The sequence below is a fragment of the Corvus brachyrhynchos genome, unplaced genomic scaffold (assembly GCF_000691975.1).
Source record: "Corvus brachyrhynchos isolate BGI_N302 unplaced genomic scaffold, ASM69197v1 scaffold61, whole genome shotgun sequence".
NCBI lineage: Eukaryota > Metazoa > Chordata > Aves > Passeriformes > Corvidae > Corvus > Corvus brachyrhynchos.
Window position 1 is genome coordinate 3892513 of NW_008236478.1, and position 20340 is coordinate 3912852.

Here is a 20340-nt window from a genome sequence, read left to right on the forward strand (position 1 = left end):
TGTTGTGTGTGTGTGGGGGGGGGGGGGGGGGAGGGGATGAGATCCCTTTTTCTTTTTGATCACAACTTACTTGCAATTTAGAAACATGTTAGAATGTTTCAACTGTGGCTAGAGGTGGGGGAAAACAGTGCCTATTTTGAGAAAAAGTAGCTGAAGATTTCCCTTGAGCTTCTTGACTGACACCACTTACTGGAAGTGAAACAGAATATTCTCTTTGCTAATCAGACTCTTCTTTTTCAGAAAAAGCTCGTAGCTATTCCTGACCACACAGACATCTCTGTGACCCCAGAGGAGAGAGTACGTGCCTTAAGCAAGCTTGGCAGCAATATCACAATCAATGAGGACATCACTCCCCGGCGTTACTTCAGATCGGGAGTGGAGATGGAGCGAATGGCCTCGGTGTATATGGAGGAGGGAAACTTGGAGAACGCTTTTGTGTTTTATAATAAGTTCATAACGTAAGGAACCAGTTGTCATCATTACAGCTTCTAATTCTGAGTAAACTGAAATGGAGAGCTGCAGTGAGAACTCCTTTAGATAAGGAGAAACTTGTTTAGTGTGCTCTTGCAGAACAGCTTTGTTCTCTGGAGATCTTTTGCACTAAGCATGGGCTTTGTTAAAGCTTCCTCTCACCTTTTCATATGGTTGTCCTATCCCTGTGTTAACTGCCAGGCATGAATTAACCTCACATACAGAGCTTTGAGTTTACTCTGCCAGGCCATACCATGAGCACTGTTGCCCTCAGCATGTTAGTTAAATAGAGGTTTTGACTTATAAAGTAATGTTTTAATAAGATTTCTGAGCCCTTAGTAGTTATGCCTTATGAGCAACTGCTGGTCTTAAAGATGGTAGTATTGCACAGCACTTAAAAAGCATAAGAAAAATGTCTTTTTGCTTCCTTTTGACTTTTTTCCCCCCAAAAGGATTAAGTATAATTTATTGTTTCTTACAGGAATAAATGCATAATCTACAATGTATGTTCATTGTATGATTATTCTCCCCACCACGAAAGAACAAATCTGGCCAGCTTTCATTACAGCTCTCAAAATAGACAGCTGAAAAATATATCAGTGACAGACTTAAACTTTTAACCTAGCTAGTTTTGCTGTAGGATTGATTGGTTTGTTCTGTGCCTTCTGAAAGGGTTTTTTAATGTGCATATTTTAAAAATTTTATAATAGAAGACATCTTTCCTCCCTCCTTATTTTCCTCATACTCTGAAAACTTGACCAAACCTTTCTTAGCCCACTTGATTTTAAATGTATCTATCTCTATAAGAAGAAAGGTCTGGAGGTGAATATTGTGCAAATTGCTGAAAGAATGGTAGCAGCTGTGTATTCCAAACTCTTTGCAGATGTTTGTTGCCATAATTTATCTGTTGGGTAGGTTAATAATACTGCAGATAGCTGTGCAGCTTGGTCTGGTAAAAATACCTGCTTTAATGATAGTCAGTGTTGCATTCTTGTCTTCCATTTAAGAGTCAGCATTTTAGCTAAGGACAGATAAAGAGAGTAGAAACGGGATTTATTAACACTGACCAGAGTGGAGGGTGTTTTCAAGGGATATTTTTAGATGCTGGCTGCCAATTAGTCCTTTTCTTTAACCTAACCCACTACTAATGAAAATCAAAATATATCAGATGTAGAAAATAGTCTCCTGTCCTTATTCTGTGTGTCCCATACAGGTCCATACCATAATGTGTCAGTTTAAACTGTGTGTAGAACCCTGGTCCAAGTCATCTGGAATTCAGTGTTTAACAGTTATGTGAAACTGATTTTTCTGCCAACATGAAAGCTATTATGGATATTCCTCTAACTTCTAAGGCAAACACATGCGTGTTTCATTTTCTAGGCTGTTTGTAGAAAAGCTGCCCAGTCACCGAGACTATCACCAATGTGCAGTACCAGAAAAACAAGATATTATTAAGGTAAGGTTATGGTTTCCTGGTCTTTAAAAAATATTTTGCACAGATTCTCTTTGTTTTTCCCAGCACACATAGGCCATAGCTTCTTTTTCCCCAGAGCACCCATAGCAGCCATCGCAGCTTGAATTTTTGATACCTTTCTCCACTACTCATTCATGTTTTATTTTGGAAATTAAATTATCAATCTAAAAAGTGAATGAGAATGGTCTCTGGGTTAGTTGGTACATTGTTGGAAGCTCAGGTACATCTATATCTGAAAATTTAGATATTAAAAATGCTCTATGTTAACAGTACTTAGTTTGATTCTGGTCCCACTTATGTGAAAGGGTAATGGTCCAAACTGACTACTGCAAACAGAAGGAGAAATGTGTGGCATTACTGGTGTCTGTGCAGTATTTTCTTACTCTGCTAAATAAGTGAAGTATATTTTTTCTTTCTTTATTACCAAATATGTATTTATTTAGTTTTTACCAGATTTTTTCCCTCCACTTCTATACAAAACAGTTTTACTTTTGTTTTTTTCCCCTCTAGAAAGTAAATTTTAAATAAATTTTAAATGTAGTCTTATACTGAACTTAACACATCTGGAATTGCCCAGCGAGAGTTGCTAGTAGGACCATGGGTGTCTCTTGCTCCATGCTCCCATATTTTCTTGCTTTCTCTACTGTTAAACTGAATGTTTTACTCAAAACCAAACCACTTCATGCCGAAGTTCCAGCTGTGGTCCACAATGTAGGAAAACATCCCTATTGACAAAGAGCATCTAACATTGCTTCCTCCTATGGCACTCCTTGCATACAACCTCCGAATTATTTCGTAGTGGCCCTCACATTAGTAGAAAACTTTGGGTAGTGGTTTTGTTTTACAAGTAATTTTGTTTTGCCAGGTCAGCAACAGAAAGGTACAGGTAGAGCTATCTCTTCAAAGAAACTTTTTCTTTTCCCACTTGGAAATGGGCATATTCAGACATATTTCTGGCTGGGAAGTTCCAGAGAAAAATGCAATGATCCTACCTGAAACTCTCTAAGTTTGCCTTACCATTTTTTTACAAATTACACCTACAACAAAAACGTGGGTCATCACCCACCTGTTAAACAAAACAGAGATAAGACTGCTAGTAAAAGGACTAATCTTTCCCTGAGATAAGAAGTAGCCATGTCACACCTTTCACTAATATAGATCAATATATCTTTAGTGAAACCAAGGTACTATAGAAATTTCATAAACTGATGATTTAGTGTATATTTCCTCTTTCGCTTTTTTTTTTCCTGTGAGAAGAACAGGGTTTTTTTCTGTTTTGTATTTTTTAAAAATCTGTGTTACAGCTGAGTTTGTTTTCCAGGTGGCTCTTTTAAAAAGTGAAAAGTAAACTTACCTATCTTTTTCCCCCATCCCACCTCAAAGAAATTGAAGGAGGTTGCATTTCCACGGACAGATGAACTGAAAAGAGATCTTTTAAAAAAGTATAACTTAGAATATCAAGAATACATGCAACACAAAGTAAGTTTTATATGATTATTAAATGTTGGCATGAATATTTTTCTGTCATATAAAACTTAAAAATTAAGCAGTAAACTGCCAGTTTTACAAGACCCTAATAATTTCCTGAGCTGCTTAGGAATGACTTTTCATTTATTCTTTAGAATCAGTTGGTCATTTTAAAATAAGCAAAGCCAGTGTGCACTCGGAAATACATGTGCTGCCATATTTATTTAATAACAGTCTATAAAGATCCAAATAGGTTTTTGGTATGCTCTGATTCTGCCTTACAATGACAATGAGATTGATACTTATGTCAATAAGTGGAAAAGGTTCCTTGGCTCCAAATGTGCTCCAGTTTGAGTTGAGATTGACGTCACTGAAAACAGGATCTATAGCTTAAAAACTTGTCTTGGAAAAAGCATCTGAGAAACATCTTTTTTGTTCCCTCCATAAATACTATGCTTTCCATCCTACTTTTGGGGATATAGTTGTATTTTATGGTTCAGTAACCATGTTCCAAAAGACTTCATTTTTAATGACAGGATTTTATGGTTTTATTGAACTGTTAGATTGTTTTTTTCCTTCCATTTTTCATAGCATTTTTGGTGTTCTGAGAATGTCACTATGTTGTGTATGTTTCAGAACAAATGTAAAACCGAATTTCTGAAGAAATTAGAGCACCAAAAGCTAATAGAGGCAGAGAAGAAACGAATCGCACATATGCGGCAGCAGCAGCTCGAATCAGAACAATTTCAGTTCTTTGAGGATCAACTTAAGAAGCAAGAACTAGCTCGAGATCAGAAAATCAAAGAGAGTGTGGTTATGTCTGAGCAGATAGATGGAAGTATGCTATCTTGTATTTCTGTACCAGAGAACAGTTCCTTATCTGCGGCGCTGCTGGAGAAAAAAGAGAGGAGTGGCACATCTGGCTGTGCTGGGCATTCGCCACCAGTAGACCGGGTCTTAAAGCCAGCAGCCACTCTAAGTGCTGTTCAGAGTAAGTGCAGACACTTCTTTTTTCCCCTATTTTATTTTATCTACCTGCATATGTCTTTATTCACTGTGAGGATGTCCATACTGAAGTAACCATGAACAGGTTTGTGCAAGCTCAGCAGTTCCTTATGGTTTCTGCATTTTAAGAGGGAGAGTTGCACAGTTTCACATTTTCTGGTTGAGTACCAATGGATGGATACAGAGATTGAGATTTAGTGTTCCTGTGAAATGAAGTCTGGGCTTCAAGGGAACAGAACAGAACCTGCAGCGGTTCCCCCTGGAAAGCCCTGGCCTGGGAGATGGTACCAGCTCACTGTCACCTCAGGGACAGGCTAGTGAGCTTATCTTGTGGGCTGGTGACTTCTATTGAGATGAAGTGCTTGTGCTGTAGATTTATTCTCATTAGAAGTCAATGATGTGGTAAGTATAATTATTTCACCTTTAGTAATATAGTGTAATATACTGTGTATATTTCCTTATTTTAGGGATCTTCATTGTGTTAGCAGTAAATGCCTTTTTTATCTCTCTTTCTCTCTCTTTTTTCTTTTTTTTTTTATTTTTGGTTAGCTCAATTGGCCGAAGCACTCAGAGGTGTCATTTTGCCCAGGGATCTCTGTCACAAATTTCTGCTGCTGGCAGAGGCAAATACAGTAAGAGGAATAGAGACATGTGGAATTCTCTGTGGAAAACTGGTACAGTTTAACCCTCACATTTGTATGGGGAAGACATATTTGATAGTGCTGTATTATCCTGTGATGTATTGATTTCAGAGAAACAGATATAAATGGTTGATCTTCCATATAATGAACTTCATATTATGACCTGAGTGGTCACTTCAGCATTGTGGGCTTGCTTTATTGGGGAAACATCTGCTCAAAGTACACTGCTGTTGTTATAAAGCCTAGCAAGTTTTTCAGCATGCTGTACAATACAGGCTTTTTCGAGTACTTTCTCTGGCATTCATCTAAGGTAAGTGAGGTTTAGCTACAGGACAATGAAATATAAAGACAGCTAGAATCCACTGGAGTCATCAAATTAATGATGGCAGAACAAAACAGAAGAAGAAAATCCCCCCCATCAAGCTGTAGAACATCTGATTTTCTACATTTTTCCTTTGACCTAGATAACACTTAATGTCCTTTGAGAGCAGGGAAAGATGTCATGGCTGATGCTGACACACAAAGAATTTTAAAGATGATCCCAAGTGCATTTGAATTGCATGAAGAGAAAGAACAGCAGTAATAGTCTTGTTCCAAGTTTCACAGAAAATCATTATAGTTTTCTCAAAGCTCTTTCATGTTTTTAATTATTTTAAAGGACAATCTTTTCACACTGATCTCTAAGAACATTTCAATACAACAGTCTTGTGTTGTGACTGATGCTACCCCGAATGTTTTCATGATAAATTGCTGAGGCATATTTTTAGGTGCAGTATGTTGGTAGAGCTGCACTGGCATCAGTGGAGCTGGAATCAGTGGAGCTGTACTGTTTTGTTTTAGCTGATAGGCTGACATCTTTCAGATTTTGATTTGGCATTTATTCCTTAGTTAGTCTGTTCCACCCTAAGTCAGTGTTTGTTTTGCAGACACATAATGAATTTACTATTACACACGTAATAGTGCCAAAGCAAACTGCGGGACCAGACTACTGTGACATGGAGAACGTGGAAGAATTATTTGGTATTCAGGATCAGTATGATCTCCTCACTTTGGGTTGGATCCATGTATGTATGACTCGTAGATTCTGGCTTTCCTATATTGGCTCTACGTACCATGCGGAAAACCAAAAAGGAATAAACTAAAGAAACAGCTGGAGTAATACAAATTATTTGTTTACTTAATTCAAATTGTAGTGATGTAAATAAGCACGCATGTTCCCCACAGAGAACTCCTTAATGCAATTGAGGCATCCTGTTGGCACAATGGGCCTGCTTTTGCTGGTGCAACTTTTGTTTATGTTGATTTAAGGGTATTTTATTACTCTCTAATGCCATATTCAAAAGTTGGGGAGGGGACTACTGTGTTGTTTAAACTTTATATTAATTTCACTCTTAGGAATTTTGGATAGCTACATCATTTCCATTTGTCTCGTGCTTCTTCATTCTATCTTTTCCCCTCCTTGACCAGAAAATTGCTTGTATATCTGATTGTGAATGTGCCTCCATGAATCTCATCCTGAAAAGACTCCCTAACAATACAGAATCTGGGTTAAGAAGAAATTAAGAAACCAACCTGGGGAAATACTGATGCTTTCACTTGCAACAAATTGTTTTTCCTTCTTGAATGTATGTTGACCTTGATCTGTAAGAAATATTTCATGATGTTGAGTTTTCCCTTTCTTTTTGTAGACACATCCAACACAAACTGCATTCTTATCCAGTGTTGATCTTCATACTCATTGTTCTTATCAGCTAATGTTGCCAGAGGCCATTGCAATTGTTTGTTCACCAAAGCATAATGAGTGAGTTCTGATTTTTTTAAAGTAATATTTAGGTATTTTCCCCTGCTTCTTGTCATAAAATTTGATCAAATGCAAAGGATACATGTCAACTCAGATGAAGGGCATGAACATTGTGTTGTGACTTTGTTTTCTATAAGTTGCCTAGGCTTGCATTTCAATCAGTCTCTATGCACAGTATTGTTTCTGGCTTTTCTCTCCTCCTCCCTTCACAGATCCAGGGTTTTTTTGTTTTGTTTTTTTTTAATATTCTGCTCGACAAAGTAATAATTACAGGATCTATTCTTCTGCAGTACTCATTGCCAATGCCCTACCACAGATCTATCTTCACTCTGTCTGCTCAATGATGTGGAGGGAGGTTAAGCATATTTCTCTAGAATTAGATGAAAACTGCACTTTGCAAAGCAGAGGGGTAAAATCACTTTTTTTGATAATAAGGATCTATTTTTATATTTCATAAACTACAAACTATGTATCTTGAAAAAACTGGAACAGTGTAAATATTAACGTGAAGATTTGTAATGGGACAGGTTTCCCAGAGAGGTCATAAAGTCTACACCCTTGGAGACACACAAAACCTGATTGGACATGGTCCTGGCAACCTGCTCAAGGTGATTCTGCCAGAGCAGGGCAGTCTGGTTCTGCACCCCAGACAGTCTTCAGAGGTTCTTTCCTTCCTTTAGTGTGCCTGGCATTTCAGACTGTCAGGGCTAACTCCATTGCTTAAACTGTGAGTTTCTTCAGCCTTTCTTTCTGTCCTTCTGCCTCTGTAGTTGACTTCTATGAATCCTGTCCTGGTTGCCTAACTTCCTAAATGGGCCACACTGGTAGCAGAGCTGTGAATGCAGATTGAGTGGCAAGGGCACAAGCACTAGGCTTTCTAACCATGAGCATGCCTGTACACCTCCACAAATGTCTGCTGTTACAAACTTCGCTCACAGTTGATGCTGATACCCTGTAACCAACTCTAACCTGTTACATTTATGTTGTCAGATGCTGTCCTGCAGTTAATAGGCATCAATCTTCTTCACAGAAGGATGGCTTTGTCACGTTTTATTCAATACCTAAAGTGTTGCAGCAGTGCATTTTCGAATACTTTGTGTTATGTGATTACCCAAGAGTGGGGAGGATGTACTCCTACCAGTCACTCCCACAGCTGGTTTAAAGGCTGCTTTCTTTTAAGTTGCCTTGGGCGAAATGCAATCCTGAACACGTAAGCTTCTGGCTTGCATCTGTTCCTGTGTGAACCAGCCTTATCCCTCAGTGGCCTAACCTGCCTAATGGGAGCAGCACCAGTACTGTGATCCTTCTTCTCCCCTTCCCCCATCACCTCTTCCCTTACAGGAATACAACTCCCCTTGATTTAAAATAGCTTTAAAAATCCAACTCATCCTGGGCTGCTGTGTTTTGAAAGTCACCAAGCACCTTTCTGTTGTCCTTCTTTTAAGCTTTTGTATGTGAAGCCTTGGACGTGTATCATGAGAGCAGTGTGTAACAGGAGTTTCATGTTTTGCTTTTCAGCACTGGCATCTTCAGACTTACAAATGCTGGCATGCTAGAAGTTTCTGCTTGTAAAAAGAAGGGATTTCATCCACATACAAAGGACCCTAGGTTATTTAATGTAAGTATATAATTCAACACAGTTTTTACTATTCAAACTCTTGACCGTGGTTCTGCTGCAAACAGAAACTTGAGATTAGATTTCTTAATAATATTCCCCGTTTTACTAATTCATTACTCTTAGTTCACTGACCAAGGCAGACAGCAGGAGACTACTTAAGCAGTCATTAGCAGCCTTGAGGCAAGTGTTACAAGCTGCCATTCAAACGGTGGTTAACCAGAGGTAGTTACCATCAGTCACCACTTCTACCTGCTTTCAGAAGGAGCAAAAGACGCGTTTTCAAATGGGAGTTACTCCTGAGCTCTTCAGTTTTTAAGCAATGTATCAGTTCATCTCCCCAGTTGTAGTGTCCTGACAGAACATCCCAGCTGCTAAAAAGTGCAGCTATAAGTAGGTTAAGCCCTATTTCCTTCATTGCCCATAATTTTGCCCTGGCTTCTCTAAGAATTTCTCTGTAACCACCGTATCTTTTGATGTTTTAATCACATAATGGTGTATGTATGGCTACACAGTGCTATTTCTCATGAGAAATAAGAGTCTTTACCTTTGAATAATTAAGGTTTGGGTTTTTTCAGTGGGGTTCACTTCAAATACAGCAGCATCTCATATAGCTTAAAATAAAATGATTCAATACCAAGAAGTAATGCTGAGAGACATTGGAAATTATTGTGTTGTCAGCTCTCTGAATGTCAGTCCTCAAAAGAAGGAGAGGTCAGAGTTCTTTGTTTTGTTCTGTTCTTTCATCATCCAGTGTAGGGATGATGAGACGGTAGTCCAGCTCTGAAAAAAGGTTTTTTGTTCCAGGTAGGCTCTTTTCAGTAGTCTTTTACAGACTTAGTTCATGGATGAAGTTACTGACTATTTTACTGAAACTGATTTCTGAGAGTAATGGGTTGACTTCTTCTGCAGCCATGTACCCATGTGGTTGGGAAAGACATAAAGATAATTGTGCTGGATCTGAGGTGATACGGATGGACCATATCGATGTTACTCTGCAAAAGGCCAAAACAGAAAAATGGATTCCTGTTTTTTCCTACATTTTCAGAAATTACTTTTATATTTATACATTTTAGATTGAATGATTTGATATTTATTGCTCTAGCCTGTTTTGGAGTTATTTTGTTGCTCTGTCAAGATGGAGTTCAGTGGCATTACCCCATAATCTGTAAAAAAATCTCACCTATAAAACACAACAATAAAAGGAACTTCAAACTACAGTAACTGTGTTGAAATAAGTAATATTTCTTTTGTCACTTGTTGGCATTAATTTCCTCCTGAGAATTAGACATTTTTAACAGTGGTTGGCTTTTTGTGACTTCCAGCTACATACATCTCTTACAGCTTCAATAAATTTAAGTTATATGTAGTAGAGGCAAATCCATCAGTTTGGGTGATTTTTTCATCCTTTTCTCCAGTCCAAGTTCTAGACCTCAAGTTTCAGCTAAGTAATTAAGGAGAAAATACTTAGAAATACCCAAATCCTTTATCTGAGAGCTGACCCTCACCATTTTGGGATAGCAGAGATGTATCAGAGTCCCTAGGAGAAATGTGTCTTCTCCAGCAACCTGCCAGTAGAAACTTTAAACTGAAAGACACTTCTTATCCTGAAAAGGGTTCCCTGGATCTATCTAGAGTTAGATAAAAAGATCTAGACAGAGTTAGAAGGAAGAACCATACAAAGTTATTTGCTTTTACAAGAGTTTATTTAGTAACTGTTCCAAGAATCTAGATGACCTATACTTTAAATAATAAGGTTAGTACAAAGAGGTTTGCAACATGTGCTAACAGTCAGAAGCTGGACAAGATCTGGAACCCCAGGGTTATGCAGACATGGTAAATAACAGGTGCTGTTGCAAAGAGCTTAGTTTGAAAGATAACAAGTAACAAGCAAGTGAGGTAAACTACTGAGTCGAGAGAGGAAAACAGGTTAACAAACATAAATAGCATCCTTTATCCTGAACTCTATTGAATACAGATTGCAGCAAGTTCCTTAGAAGTGACCTTTTCCAGGTCTGTCTCACTGAATTATTTAGTCATATTTATATACTTCTAAGACAGTGTTACTGGCTCCAGCTTCTATGCATATACCTTTAGCTGATGTATTTAAGATTATAAATATAATCAGAAAAACCACAGAAAAAGAAAGTTGTCTAAATTATTTTATCTACTTTGAACCCATTACTCCCCCCCTCTAAGAAAAAAAAGACGTTCTGAAGAGAAAGTATATTAAGCCAGCTTAATTACCCTTTAGATCTTGCTAGAAATCACAAAATAAAAATAATAGGCTGCACTCATCCTGAGGGCATACAATAGGAAAGTCATATGTTTGACCTACTATTAGTGTTCAGATATGCTCCCAAAGGAACAGGTTTTGTTTCTTTAAAGAAAATACAGAATTGTTGCGGTACCCATCGTACACCGCTGGCCCATGCACTGTAATAAATTAGCTTTTCCTGCATGACAGCTATGAAGTAAGAAATGATGTGGATAGATAATATTTTTGGATAGAGAAGATGCAAAGCAGGGTGCCTGTGTTCATCTTGATACTGAACAGATGCTGTGCTCCTTTGGTACTGCCCAGAACTTTGTAAGAACCACGACTGGTTCTGTTTGCAGATTAAAATGTTTTCTGAGGCTAAACTTCGAGAACGTGCAGCCTGATAGGTGAGCATTTTCTGGCATTGGTAACATTGAGATAAAGGCACCTCCGTTTCTGTTAAGTCCAGTACAGTGTAATAATAAATTCATGTCACAAGATGGAGCTTCAAGCCAGCTGTAATGGCATCTGCACTCATGCATGTCTTGCCTTTTGTTTTTAAATAGGAGCAGCAATTTCATAACATATTTAAAATTTATTTTAAGAAATACACAGTATCCAATTAATTCGATTAATTACGATGAAGGATTTATGGAATGAAATTATAAGAATGTATTTCCCTGAATACATTCACACTAAGGAGACATATAAAGCTAAAGCAATTTAAAAGCATTTGCGGTGAACAATGGATGGGCCAGCTTCATCATATTCCTGTTTGCTGATCCACATCTGCTGGAAAGTAGAGAGGGAGGCAAGAATAGAACCTCCAATCCAGACCGAGTACTTGCGTTCAGGAGGAGCAATGATCTGTTCAAGAAATAAAAGCATTAAGTACAACTGACTACTGTGAATAAAATACATTTTTATACAAAAATACTAAAGCAGTGATATGTGATATCAACAAAAACACTGCCTATATATGCTAGTGCTATTACAGCTATCCATTGCTGCAAGCAGAAAAGTTTAAAGTTTGTTATAAAAATCTATACCTTCAAATTCTCTGCCTGACTCAGCCTTTTCAGTGACCCCTATCCCTGGCGCATTCGTGTACCCCCAGGCACATATGAGAAAAGGGGAGATAATTGCTCTGGAAACATATAATGGCAGTCTAGAAAGGCTTGAAAAAATCAATGACCTATGGAGTGCTCCTTCTGGTATAGCTGATAAAATGTTTGTAAAGCAAAGAACAGAAGATTCGAAGCAGCAGAATGAAGATTGGTTTTTCAGGGTCTCTTTCAAACCTGTAAGGCAAACACAAAACCAGCATTCCCTCTCTTCCATGTCCGTCACACTAGAAGGGCTGAAGAAGCTCACATACAGCCCCAGAGGAAAAATCATGCTGCTGGGTCCATGCTGTTTTTTGGCCACATTAGGGCACCTGACAGAATTCAACATGAACAAGGCAATGAGAAAAGGTTCTCTTCTTCCAGCACCAAAGTTACCAGGTGGTGATTATTTGCTAGATAATCCAGATGTGATTCAAAATATGTTAAAAGCACTTACTTTGTAAAGTGTTGCATGTTTTACTACATCTTTGAGGACTTTGTAAATGCCAGCTCATATAGTCTACAAATGATTGTACCATACATACCTTGATCTTCATGGTGCTAGGAGCCAGAGCAGTTATTTCTTTCTGCATCCTGTCTGCAATACCCGGGTACATTGTAGTGCCTCCAGACAGCACATTGTTGGCATAAAGATCCTTTCTGATGTCTATGTCACATTTCATGATGCTGTTGTAAGTGGTTTCATGAATGCCAGCAGACTCCATGCCTGGGGAAGGTACAGAAGAACACTGAGGAAGCAACTCCATACAGAGACTTAAAATTATTAACACAGAACTGACATGACGTTTAGTGACTCTTTGGAAGACATCAGTCTCAGAGCTTTGGAAATCTGGAAAGTCATTCTGCAGTTGCCTAAATTATTTGCTAAAGACTTCCTTCGTGTACAGCCCTTCTCTCCCCCCTTACACACACCACCTCCTCCTTAAAAAGAAAGTTGGGGGTGTGGAATAGTAAAGTTTCCACTAGGCTTTTGCAGGAAATCTCAATTGTCCTAAGAATTCCTTATATGATCTTGGAATAATTTGTTTTCTTTTTTCTTTCTTTTCAAATTAAGTCAACTCAGAGACAGAACAGTCAAAATATGTCCTAATACCTCTAGGTATGCAACTACATTATTTCTGAACTGAAATTCTGCCTATTGGCAGAACTGACACTGGATTTCTGTGTGACCTAGTTGCAAATCTGCCTTCATGGATGTTGATTAGCATTGCATTGTCTTGGCTTTGCTCCGAAAAGGCAATGAACCGTGGATTCAGGATTTGGAGCAGTCTTTTGGAAAAATAAAAGTAGGTCTTGCTGCCTGCCTGCCCCTCCTACCTCTTCCCACTCTTGGCAAGCACATTCAAACATACAAAATGGCACAGGTCCAATGCCAGAAGGCAAGAATAAACATTTCAGGTTTATTTTGGGAAAGCATTTTGGCTAATTCTTTAACATGAAGTTCTATCTACCATATTAATAGTTCTGTTGTAAAAGATTATTTTATAATGGGTGCTACAACACACTCATGTCTAGGTCTGGGTGAGTTAGTAATGGAGCACAACTAAAAGGAAACAGGGATGTGGTATTTCTGCGCAGTTCACCACGGCAGAACAGTCACTGAACCTACCAATGAAAGATGGCTGGAAGAGGGTCTCTGGGCACCGAAAGCGTTCGTTCCCAATGGTGATCACCTGACCATCAGGAAGCTCATAGCTTTTTTCCAGAGAGGAGGAAGATGCAGCAGTGGCCATCTCATTTTCAAAGTCCAGGGCCACATAACAGAGCTTTTCCTTGATGTCACGGACAATTTCACGCTCCGCTGTAAAGAGGATTCAATCTTTAAAATGGAATTCAGGAAGGACCCAGACATGTTGACTGGTTCTTCCCTTTCATCCTCCAACACTCCCATATTTTAAACAAATTGTCTGCTAGTCTTTCAAGGGACTTTCATGTTGGAGACCTTGTCATGCCTATTCAACTGCAGAACCACTGATAGTCCTTCTAAGGCCAGTGGAAACATCGCACATGAGCAACTCTCCTTGTCAGCCAGCAGCGTGTCCTTACCAGTGGTCACGAAGGAGTATCCTCGCTCTGTCAGGATTTTCATGAGGTAGTCTGTCAGGTCCCGACCAGCCAGGTCCAGACGCATGATGGCGTGTGGCAGGGCATAGCCTTCATAGATGGGCACATTGTGGGTGACTCCATCCCCAGAGTCAAGCACGATCCCTTTGAGAAGAGAACACACGATTCATTCCCGTCATACCCGTGGAACTATTTCAAACATCTGTGCCATGTTCCCCTGAGGCCTACCTGTGGTGCGTCCAGAGGCGTAGAGGGACAGAACGGCTTGAATAGCTACATACATGGCTGGCACATTGAACGTCTCGAACATTATCTGAAATGCCATTAAAATAATTGTCTTAGCACTAGGGGGTTTAGCTTAGTTGAAGCAATTTACTGAAAGAGAGGTAGAATACAAGATTTTCATATTTCTCAATGGTTGGTAAAAACAAGACAGGAAAAAAATCTAAATCCAAAAGTATTTGTCCTGTAAGATATCCCCCTGTATTTGGCCTATACCTTTATGGTATTGATATAGCCACATCCACATATTAAAGATAATTTAGGAAGGGGCCTGGGCATAAAAACAGATTAAGATGACATAAAGTTTGGACAGACTGAAGTACTCACATTCAAAGTGGATACAGTGACTTTCTAAGCTATATGTAATAACATGTAGATATGACAGGTGGTCACTATGTACTTTCCATCTTCCATAACTGAGAGAAACAGACTGCTGGACAGCATGACTAACTAGAATGATGTCGTTCACAACCTGTTGAATGAAAAGGTTGGATTATTCCACAGCTTTCCTGTGAGCTTACCTGGGTCATCTTCTCACGGTTGGCTTTGGGGTTCAGTGGTGCCTCAGTCAGCAGAGTCGGGTGTTCTTCAGGTGCAACCCGGAGCTCATTGTAGAAAGAATGATGCCAGATCTGAGGATAATGAGAGAAGCCAAGGGAAAGAACCACCATCAATCAGCAGGTCAGCATCACTTTCAGGAAGTTACTGAGCTCCAGCACTCCGCTTACAGTTCTAGATAAAGGCTGGTGATGTTTCTCATGCAGTTGTTCTTACTGCTTCCATAGAGACTACCAGAATAACTGTAGAAAAAACCCACTATCCTCAGGTTTTACTACCAGTAATATACAACTTACTTTAAGGACACATAAGCTAATGAAAATGAATATATTATTCTTGCAATAGAAAAGACAGAACTGGACACACTTGGTTCTAGCAATGCTATTTCAATAATGAAAGGAAAGGAAGGGAAACTGAAAGGTAAACAGTTCCAGAACAACTCAGAGAACATACACAGAGGTCAATAGACAATGGGTCTCTTGACAGTTTCATCTTTTGGTTTGTACAGGCCAGCCCAAGAATTCATAAAAAGAAATGAAGATAAATGGCTTGTGAGGTTGAAAGTCAGCTTGTGTTTATCACCTCCACATGACTTGTTCCTACAAGCTGTAAAATTCTGAGGCCAAGTGGACTGCAGTGAGGAGGTTAATACACTGATAAGAAGTAAAACAACCAGAGATTTCAGTCTGAAGGCCAAGAATTTTTTGCTAAGTTTGTTTTCAAGCTTGTGGTGATTAGGGACTGTCAGTATGTTTGGCATCTAAAAGATTTTGCTTTCAAGTGAAATTTACCATTACAGCACTCATTAAGTGCTGTGTGACTCCGTATACTTACAGTGTGTTGTTATGTCCTGACTGTTCCAAATAACCCTATTTTCACAGAACTACATTAAATGGAGATCCCATTTTGGAATCTTAGGAATTATGTCATCTGTACAGACTATGACTATAAACATGGTTCTGGAAGCCTTTCATTCAAATACTGGCTGTGAAATGGATGCATGGCACTGTAATATTGCTAATCTTTCAAGCATTAAAAAGTATGTGTATAAACAGTGCCCTTCACATCAGAATCACATACATGCTTTGCATTTCTGCAGAAACAGGCACCTTCTTAAATTCCATTTTTTTACTAGAAAATTGATATATTCTCTTTCTTTCTTCCTTGCCCTCTCTCTCCCCCCACCCTCTTCTCAGTAACTGGCAAAGATCAGGCTGGAGTAAAAGAACTCCCAATTTCAATTTTGAAGTACTCCTACTGATACTCAGCTTTACACGCACATTAACCTTGGCTGTTAATAAGCTTCTCCTTGAGCCATACTTAATAGCATGACAATTTAATCTAAAATTTAGTGGATATTCTGTAAATACTTAGTTCAAGTAGTTCTGTTTACCAGTGGTACACATCAATTTTCAAAGCTGAAATACCTTCTCCATGTCATCCCAGTTTGTAATGATGCCGTGCTCTATGGGGTATTTCAGGGTCAGGATTCCTCTCTTGCTTTGAGCCTCGTCACCAACATAGCTGTCTTTTTGACCCATACCAACCATCACACCCTACAGAATAATACAAATTGCATTAGTCTCTCAGGGAAAAGTGTCATTAAGTAGACAGAATATTAGCTGTGAAATAAATCCAGTTGCCAGTTACACTAGTTGCAACATAGTTTACAGACACTAACAAATGAAGAATTGCGAATTGCTCTTAAATTGCCAATATTAAATGATTGGTTATTAAATTTCTGGAGTTCATGTTTCCACTACAGTTAAATAAACAGAACAAGTACGGTATTAAATGCATCAAGATAAAGTGGAAAAATTGAGTTGTGTTAATGTTTGTTATTATCTAGGGATGAACTGTCTACTAAATGATAATAAAGTGGAGTAAAAGCAGAAAGTGATATTGTGCCATCTAAGGGTCAAGATGGAGCAATACACACTTCACTTTTCCCAAAGCTTAAGCGTCAACGTTTTTTAATCTTCTTTTTGAATTCCATAATACCGTAATTAGGGATGGACAATTTAAATTTACTGGTATGGGCTTCTTTACAGGTATTTTCATGAATCCTGTAGATATGGTTAAAGGACCAGAAGCTGGCAAGTACTCTGGATATACACTATGTTAAAGTCAGAAATAATGAAAAAAAAAAAATAGTATGCAGTAGGATGCTTTCAGTGCATAATACTCCTATCAGAACTTAGTCATTACAGACTCCAAACCTTGGCATCTCTAACTCTGTGTCTTAAAAACAGGCATCCCAGATTTGCAATTTTTAATGGGATGATCCATCCTACATGATCAGGAAAGAAATGTTCTAGAAATCTGTATTTGTTTCTTTATGTATTTGTAACTTTATGGCTTGGTTTTGAGCAATTAATATCATTCACACTAGCTACAGACAATGGCATTTAAATACACTTTTTAAATTATGGTAATTCCCAGAGACCTCAATTAACCCTCCAGTCCTACTTTCTATATTGAAAGGCAGGTATTTCTCCAATCCTGGAGAACTTAAAATGCATTTACTGGGTATATAAAGTGCTACATCTTACAAAGAGTTTGCCTCTTCCCACCAGGGCCTTGGGTGACATACAAGCAATTAGGTGGATCTGCTAATTGCTTGGATTAGTTTGTGATCTAGACAAGCTTCTCTAGTTCATGCTAATGGTGATCTGTCTCATAAACTCTCTGTATTTAACAGCTCAGACAATAAATGTATTTTGAGAACTATTAAAATATAGTGGAATGCATCATATACTCAAATGTAAACCTTGAAGCTAAAGAAACTCAACCCTAGACAGGTGCCCACTTCTGACAGTTAAATGAATAAAGTCAAAAGGGTTAGGAGAAAGCTGACTGAAAACTTCTGCTTCCTCCTTCAGTGTTCCACATATTACCTATTATCAGCTTTAAGGGAAGTCAGAATTTCCAGATGTTCCTGTGTTGGGCTTATTTGGGGTTTGGGTGGGGTTTCTTTAAACAAGTTTTACTCAACAAGTTCTCTGGGCAATTCAAAATCAAGGGGCAGGGAAAAGATGTCACAGAAGGGAGTGAAAAATTTTAAAAGGATTCCTTTCACAAGGCAAGAGACTTCCTTTGACTCAGGTGAGTGCACTGCTGGACTCATTTTGCCTGGAAAGACTGTTACACAGATCACCCTAGGCTGGCCTAGTGCCAGACACAGATGGCCCTCGGGTGAAGAGCCAGGGACAGGGCAACAAAGCCTTCTACAAGCCCAGTAAGAAACGACCAAAGTAGTTCATCACCTGGTGCCTGGGACGACCCACAATGGACGGGAAAACTGCTCTTGGAGCATCATCTCCAGCGAAGCCAGCTTTACAGAGCCCTGACCCATTGTCACAAACAAGGGCAGTGCTGTCCTCTTCCTCACACATCTTCTACAGCAGTGTCCACTGGCCTTCCAGACAGAAAACAGCCCTATGAAAACAGCAGGGAAGAATTAAATCAAAACCAAAAAACATACTCAGGTAGCAGAGCCACCCTGGCTCTAGGAAAGCAACCAGAACGTGCAAGGAGAGGTATGGCCCCGGTCTGGGAATCACAAGGACTGCGGGGCCATGGGAGGGAATGGGCTTCCTTCTGAAAGCATGAGAGGTTTCAACCATGTCTGCCAAAGGGCTGTGCACACTAGAGATTATCCAGGGAATTCCAGAGGAGACTTCCAGCCCTGCGGCACGGGCAGAGAGTTCAGGGAGCAGCAAATGTTTATCTAAATTTGGTCACAGAAATCCACGGCTGGGGGAAGGAGATAAACGAGAACCCTGGACTGACAGCTGCAAAAACAAAGATTCATTTGCATTGAATTCTGCATTGAATTCAGCACAATTTCTCCTGCTTTTCTATCACCCTGACAAAATCCTGACACATGTGGATAACCTGTTAAAGGTAAGAGCATTTCAACTTCCCCTTCTAGTCTTGGGCTTCCCAAAAACTAACTACATGAAATGCCATGCATGTACCAGGGGCGTTTTCCTGATGCAGATATTAATCCATTGGTGAAGGTGGCCAACTAAGTTTACACTTAATGTTTTAAAAAGGTAGAAATTTTCCAAATAAAAAAGGGGGAAAAGAAAAAGGCAAGTCTTTTCCAGTTCTCCCCTAATCACTCAGAAAAATAAACCCACTTCTAAAATTAAGCCAGAGACAGTATGTGTTTTAAAAACAGGTCATAAGGTCTGCTCTATCATAATTTCAAAGCAGCTAATAAACTACATTTGTAGAGTGACAGAACAATTTATGTTGGCTCCTTGGCTCAGTAAAAAGAAACTGTTTTCTTCCTCTAGCAACAGGAAGATAATATGGGTAATAAAAATGCTTTGAAGGCTTTGTATTAAAGTCAATTACAGAAACAAGCGCTGAATACCAGGACTCAAGAAGAACTGTTTGCTCGCAATTTATAGCGTGGTAGGGAATCACTTGGCCTGCTCCAAGCCCGGGCTTCCATGCAGAGTTCAACAAATTGCAATGTGTTAACAGCTAAGGGAGACAGCTGACGTCCATGGACCAGCTGGCTCCACATGCAGTCTCCAAAATCTTCTGCTGCAGGGATACTGGAAGTGCAGGCAGAAATGAGAATGGGGTCAGCAAGAGCCATGGCCAATGAGCAAGGGAGGCCACAATCTGTTTAGCCCCTGCAATGGATGGAACAAGCATGGACAGTTCTCCCAAATCCTTCATTTGAGGTCCTCTGTCTCTCCCCAGCCAGGCAGCCACGAGACATGGCTGCAACCCTGCTCCTGCAGGCTGTGTGGGCAGAGCTCCCAGGAGAAGACAAGGATAGGGAAATCCTAACTTTATATTCCAGATATTTTATCATTATAATTGGGGAAGGAAAGTAAGTTGCAATTTTTTCATTTATTAAACTCCTAGGGGGAAAAAGCTCTTTATATTAAAATATTTACTGAATGGAGTACAATTGTTATCTAACATGAATGAACAGACTGGTTTGGACAAACTTTTCCTAATTAGGAAATACGCTTTTCAGCTGTCTGTTTTTGGAACAGCATTTGAGGTCAGGGGGGTTGCTCAAACCAATGCAGCTAATGCAATGCCAAAAATCACTTGGGGGAGGGGAAAGAAGGGGGCAGGAAAGGCTACATTTCTGAGCTTACTGGGCTCTAAATGAAAACCATATTTAGTAATAAAGCACAAAAAGTTGAAAAATCAGACAGAGGGCTCTGCTACCAACCAATGAGTTACAGCTCAGGACTGCCACTGCAGGCAGTAACAAGATCTTAGAGCAGCAAATGTCACTGAGTACCGCGGAAGAAAGGAAATTTTTCTCCCAAGAAAACAGTACAGTCTTTAGCCTCTTTCTTCTCCCTGTTTTACATGTAAATATAATAATCACCTCACCAATCTCCACAACAAATTATTAAGAGAACTCCAGCTGCACAAGAAGTACTGTATGTAGCCTGTTCCTTAATGAATATTTGGCATTTTACAGAACAGTAGTTTCATACACATAGAGACAAGGATAAATACACATGCATCCTCATTCTATCCTATTAGACACTGCTAATTTGCATACTCCCAGCTCTTCTTGCAGTTTCAT

General features: G+C 39.2%; 2 protein-coding genes across 6 annotated transcripts in view; one reads left to right on the plus strand and one right to left on the minus strand.

The window, feature by feature from the left end:
* Positions 1-9694, plus strand: part of STAMBPL1 (STAM binding protein like 1) — a 20904-nt gene extending 11210 nt beyond the window's left edge. For 3 of the 5 annotated variants that reach the window (XM_017726005.1, XM_017726006.1, XM_008643785.2), the window contains 9 exons: positions 241-458; positions 1852-1927; positions 3329-3424; positions 4049-4403; positions 4967-5091; positions 5985-6122; positions 6747-6859; positions 8378-8477; positions 9387-9694. In XM_017726005.1, the coding sequence (XP_017581494.1) occupies positions 241-458; positions 1852-1927; positions 3329-3424; positions 4049-4403; positions 4967-5091; positions 5985-6122; positions 6747-6859; positions 8378-8477; positions 9387-9443 (1278 nt within the window). In that variant the 3' untranslated portion in view covers positions 9444-9694. The remainder of the gene's footprint in view (positions 1-240; positions 459-1851; positions 1928-3328; positions 3425-4048; positions 4404-4966; positions 5092-5984; positions 6123-6746; positions 6860-8377; positions 8478-9386) is intronic. The other 2 variants (XM_017726007.1, XM_017726008.1) reach the window with 2 other exon arrangements.
* A 467-nt stretch (positions 9695-10161) lies between these two features.
* ACTA2 (actin, alpha 2, smooth muscle, aorta) overlaps positions 10162-20340 on the minus strand; it is a 10720-nt gene continuing 541 nt past the window's right edge. The window contains exons 2-9 of the mRNA XM_008643786.2: positions 18032-18203; positions 16193-16321; positions 14729-14839; positions 14154-14238; positions 13908-14069; positions 13471-13662; positions 12386-12567; positions 10162-11601 (exon numbers count right to left, since the gene is read on the minus strand). Coding sequence (XP_008642008.1) covers positions 11458-11601; positions 12386-12567; positions 13471-13662; positions 13908-14069; positions 14154-14238; positions 14729-14839; positions 16193-16321; positions 18032-18160 — 1134 coding nt within the window. The 5' untranslated portion in view covers positions 18161-18203 and the 3' untranslated portion in view covers positions 10162-11457. The remainder of the gene's footprint in view (positions 11602-12385; positions 12568-13470; positions 13663-13907; positions 14070-14153; positions 14239-14728; positions 14840-16192; positions 16322-18031; positions 18204-20340) is intronic.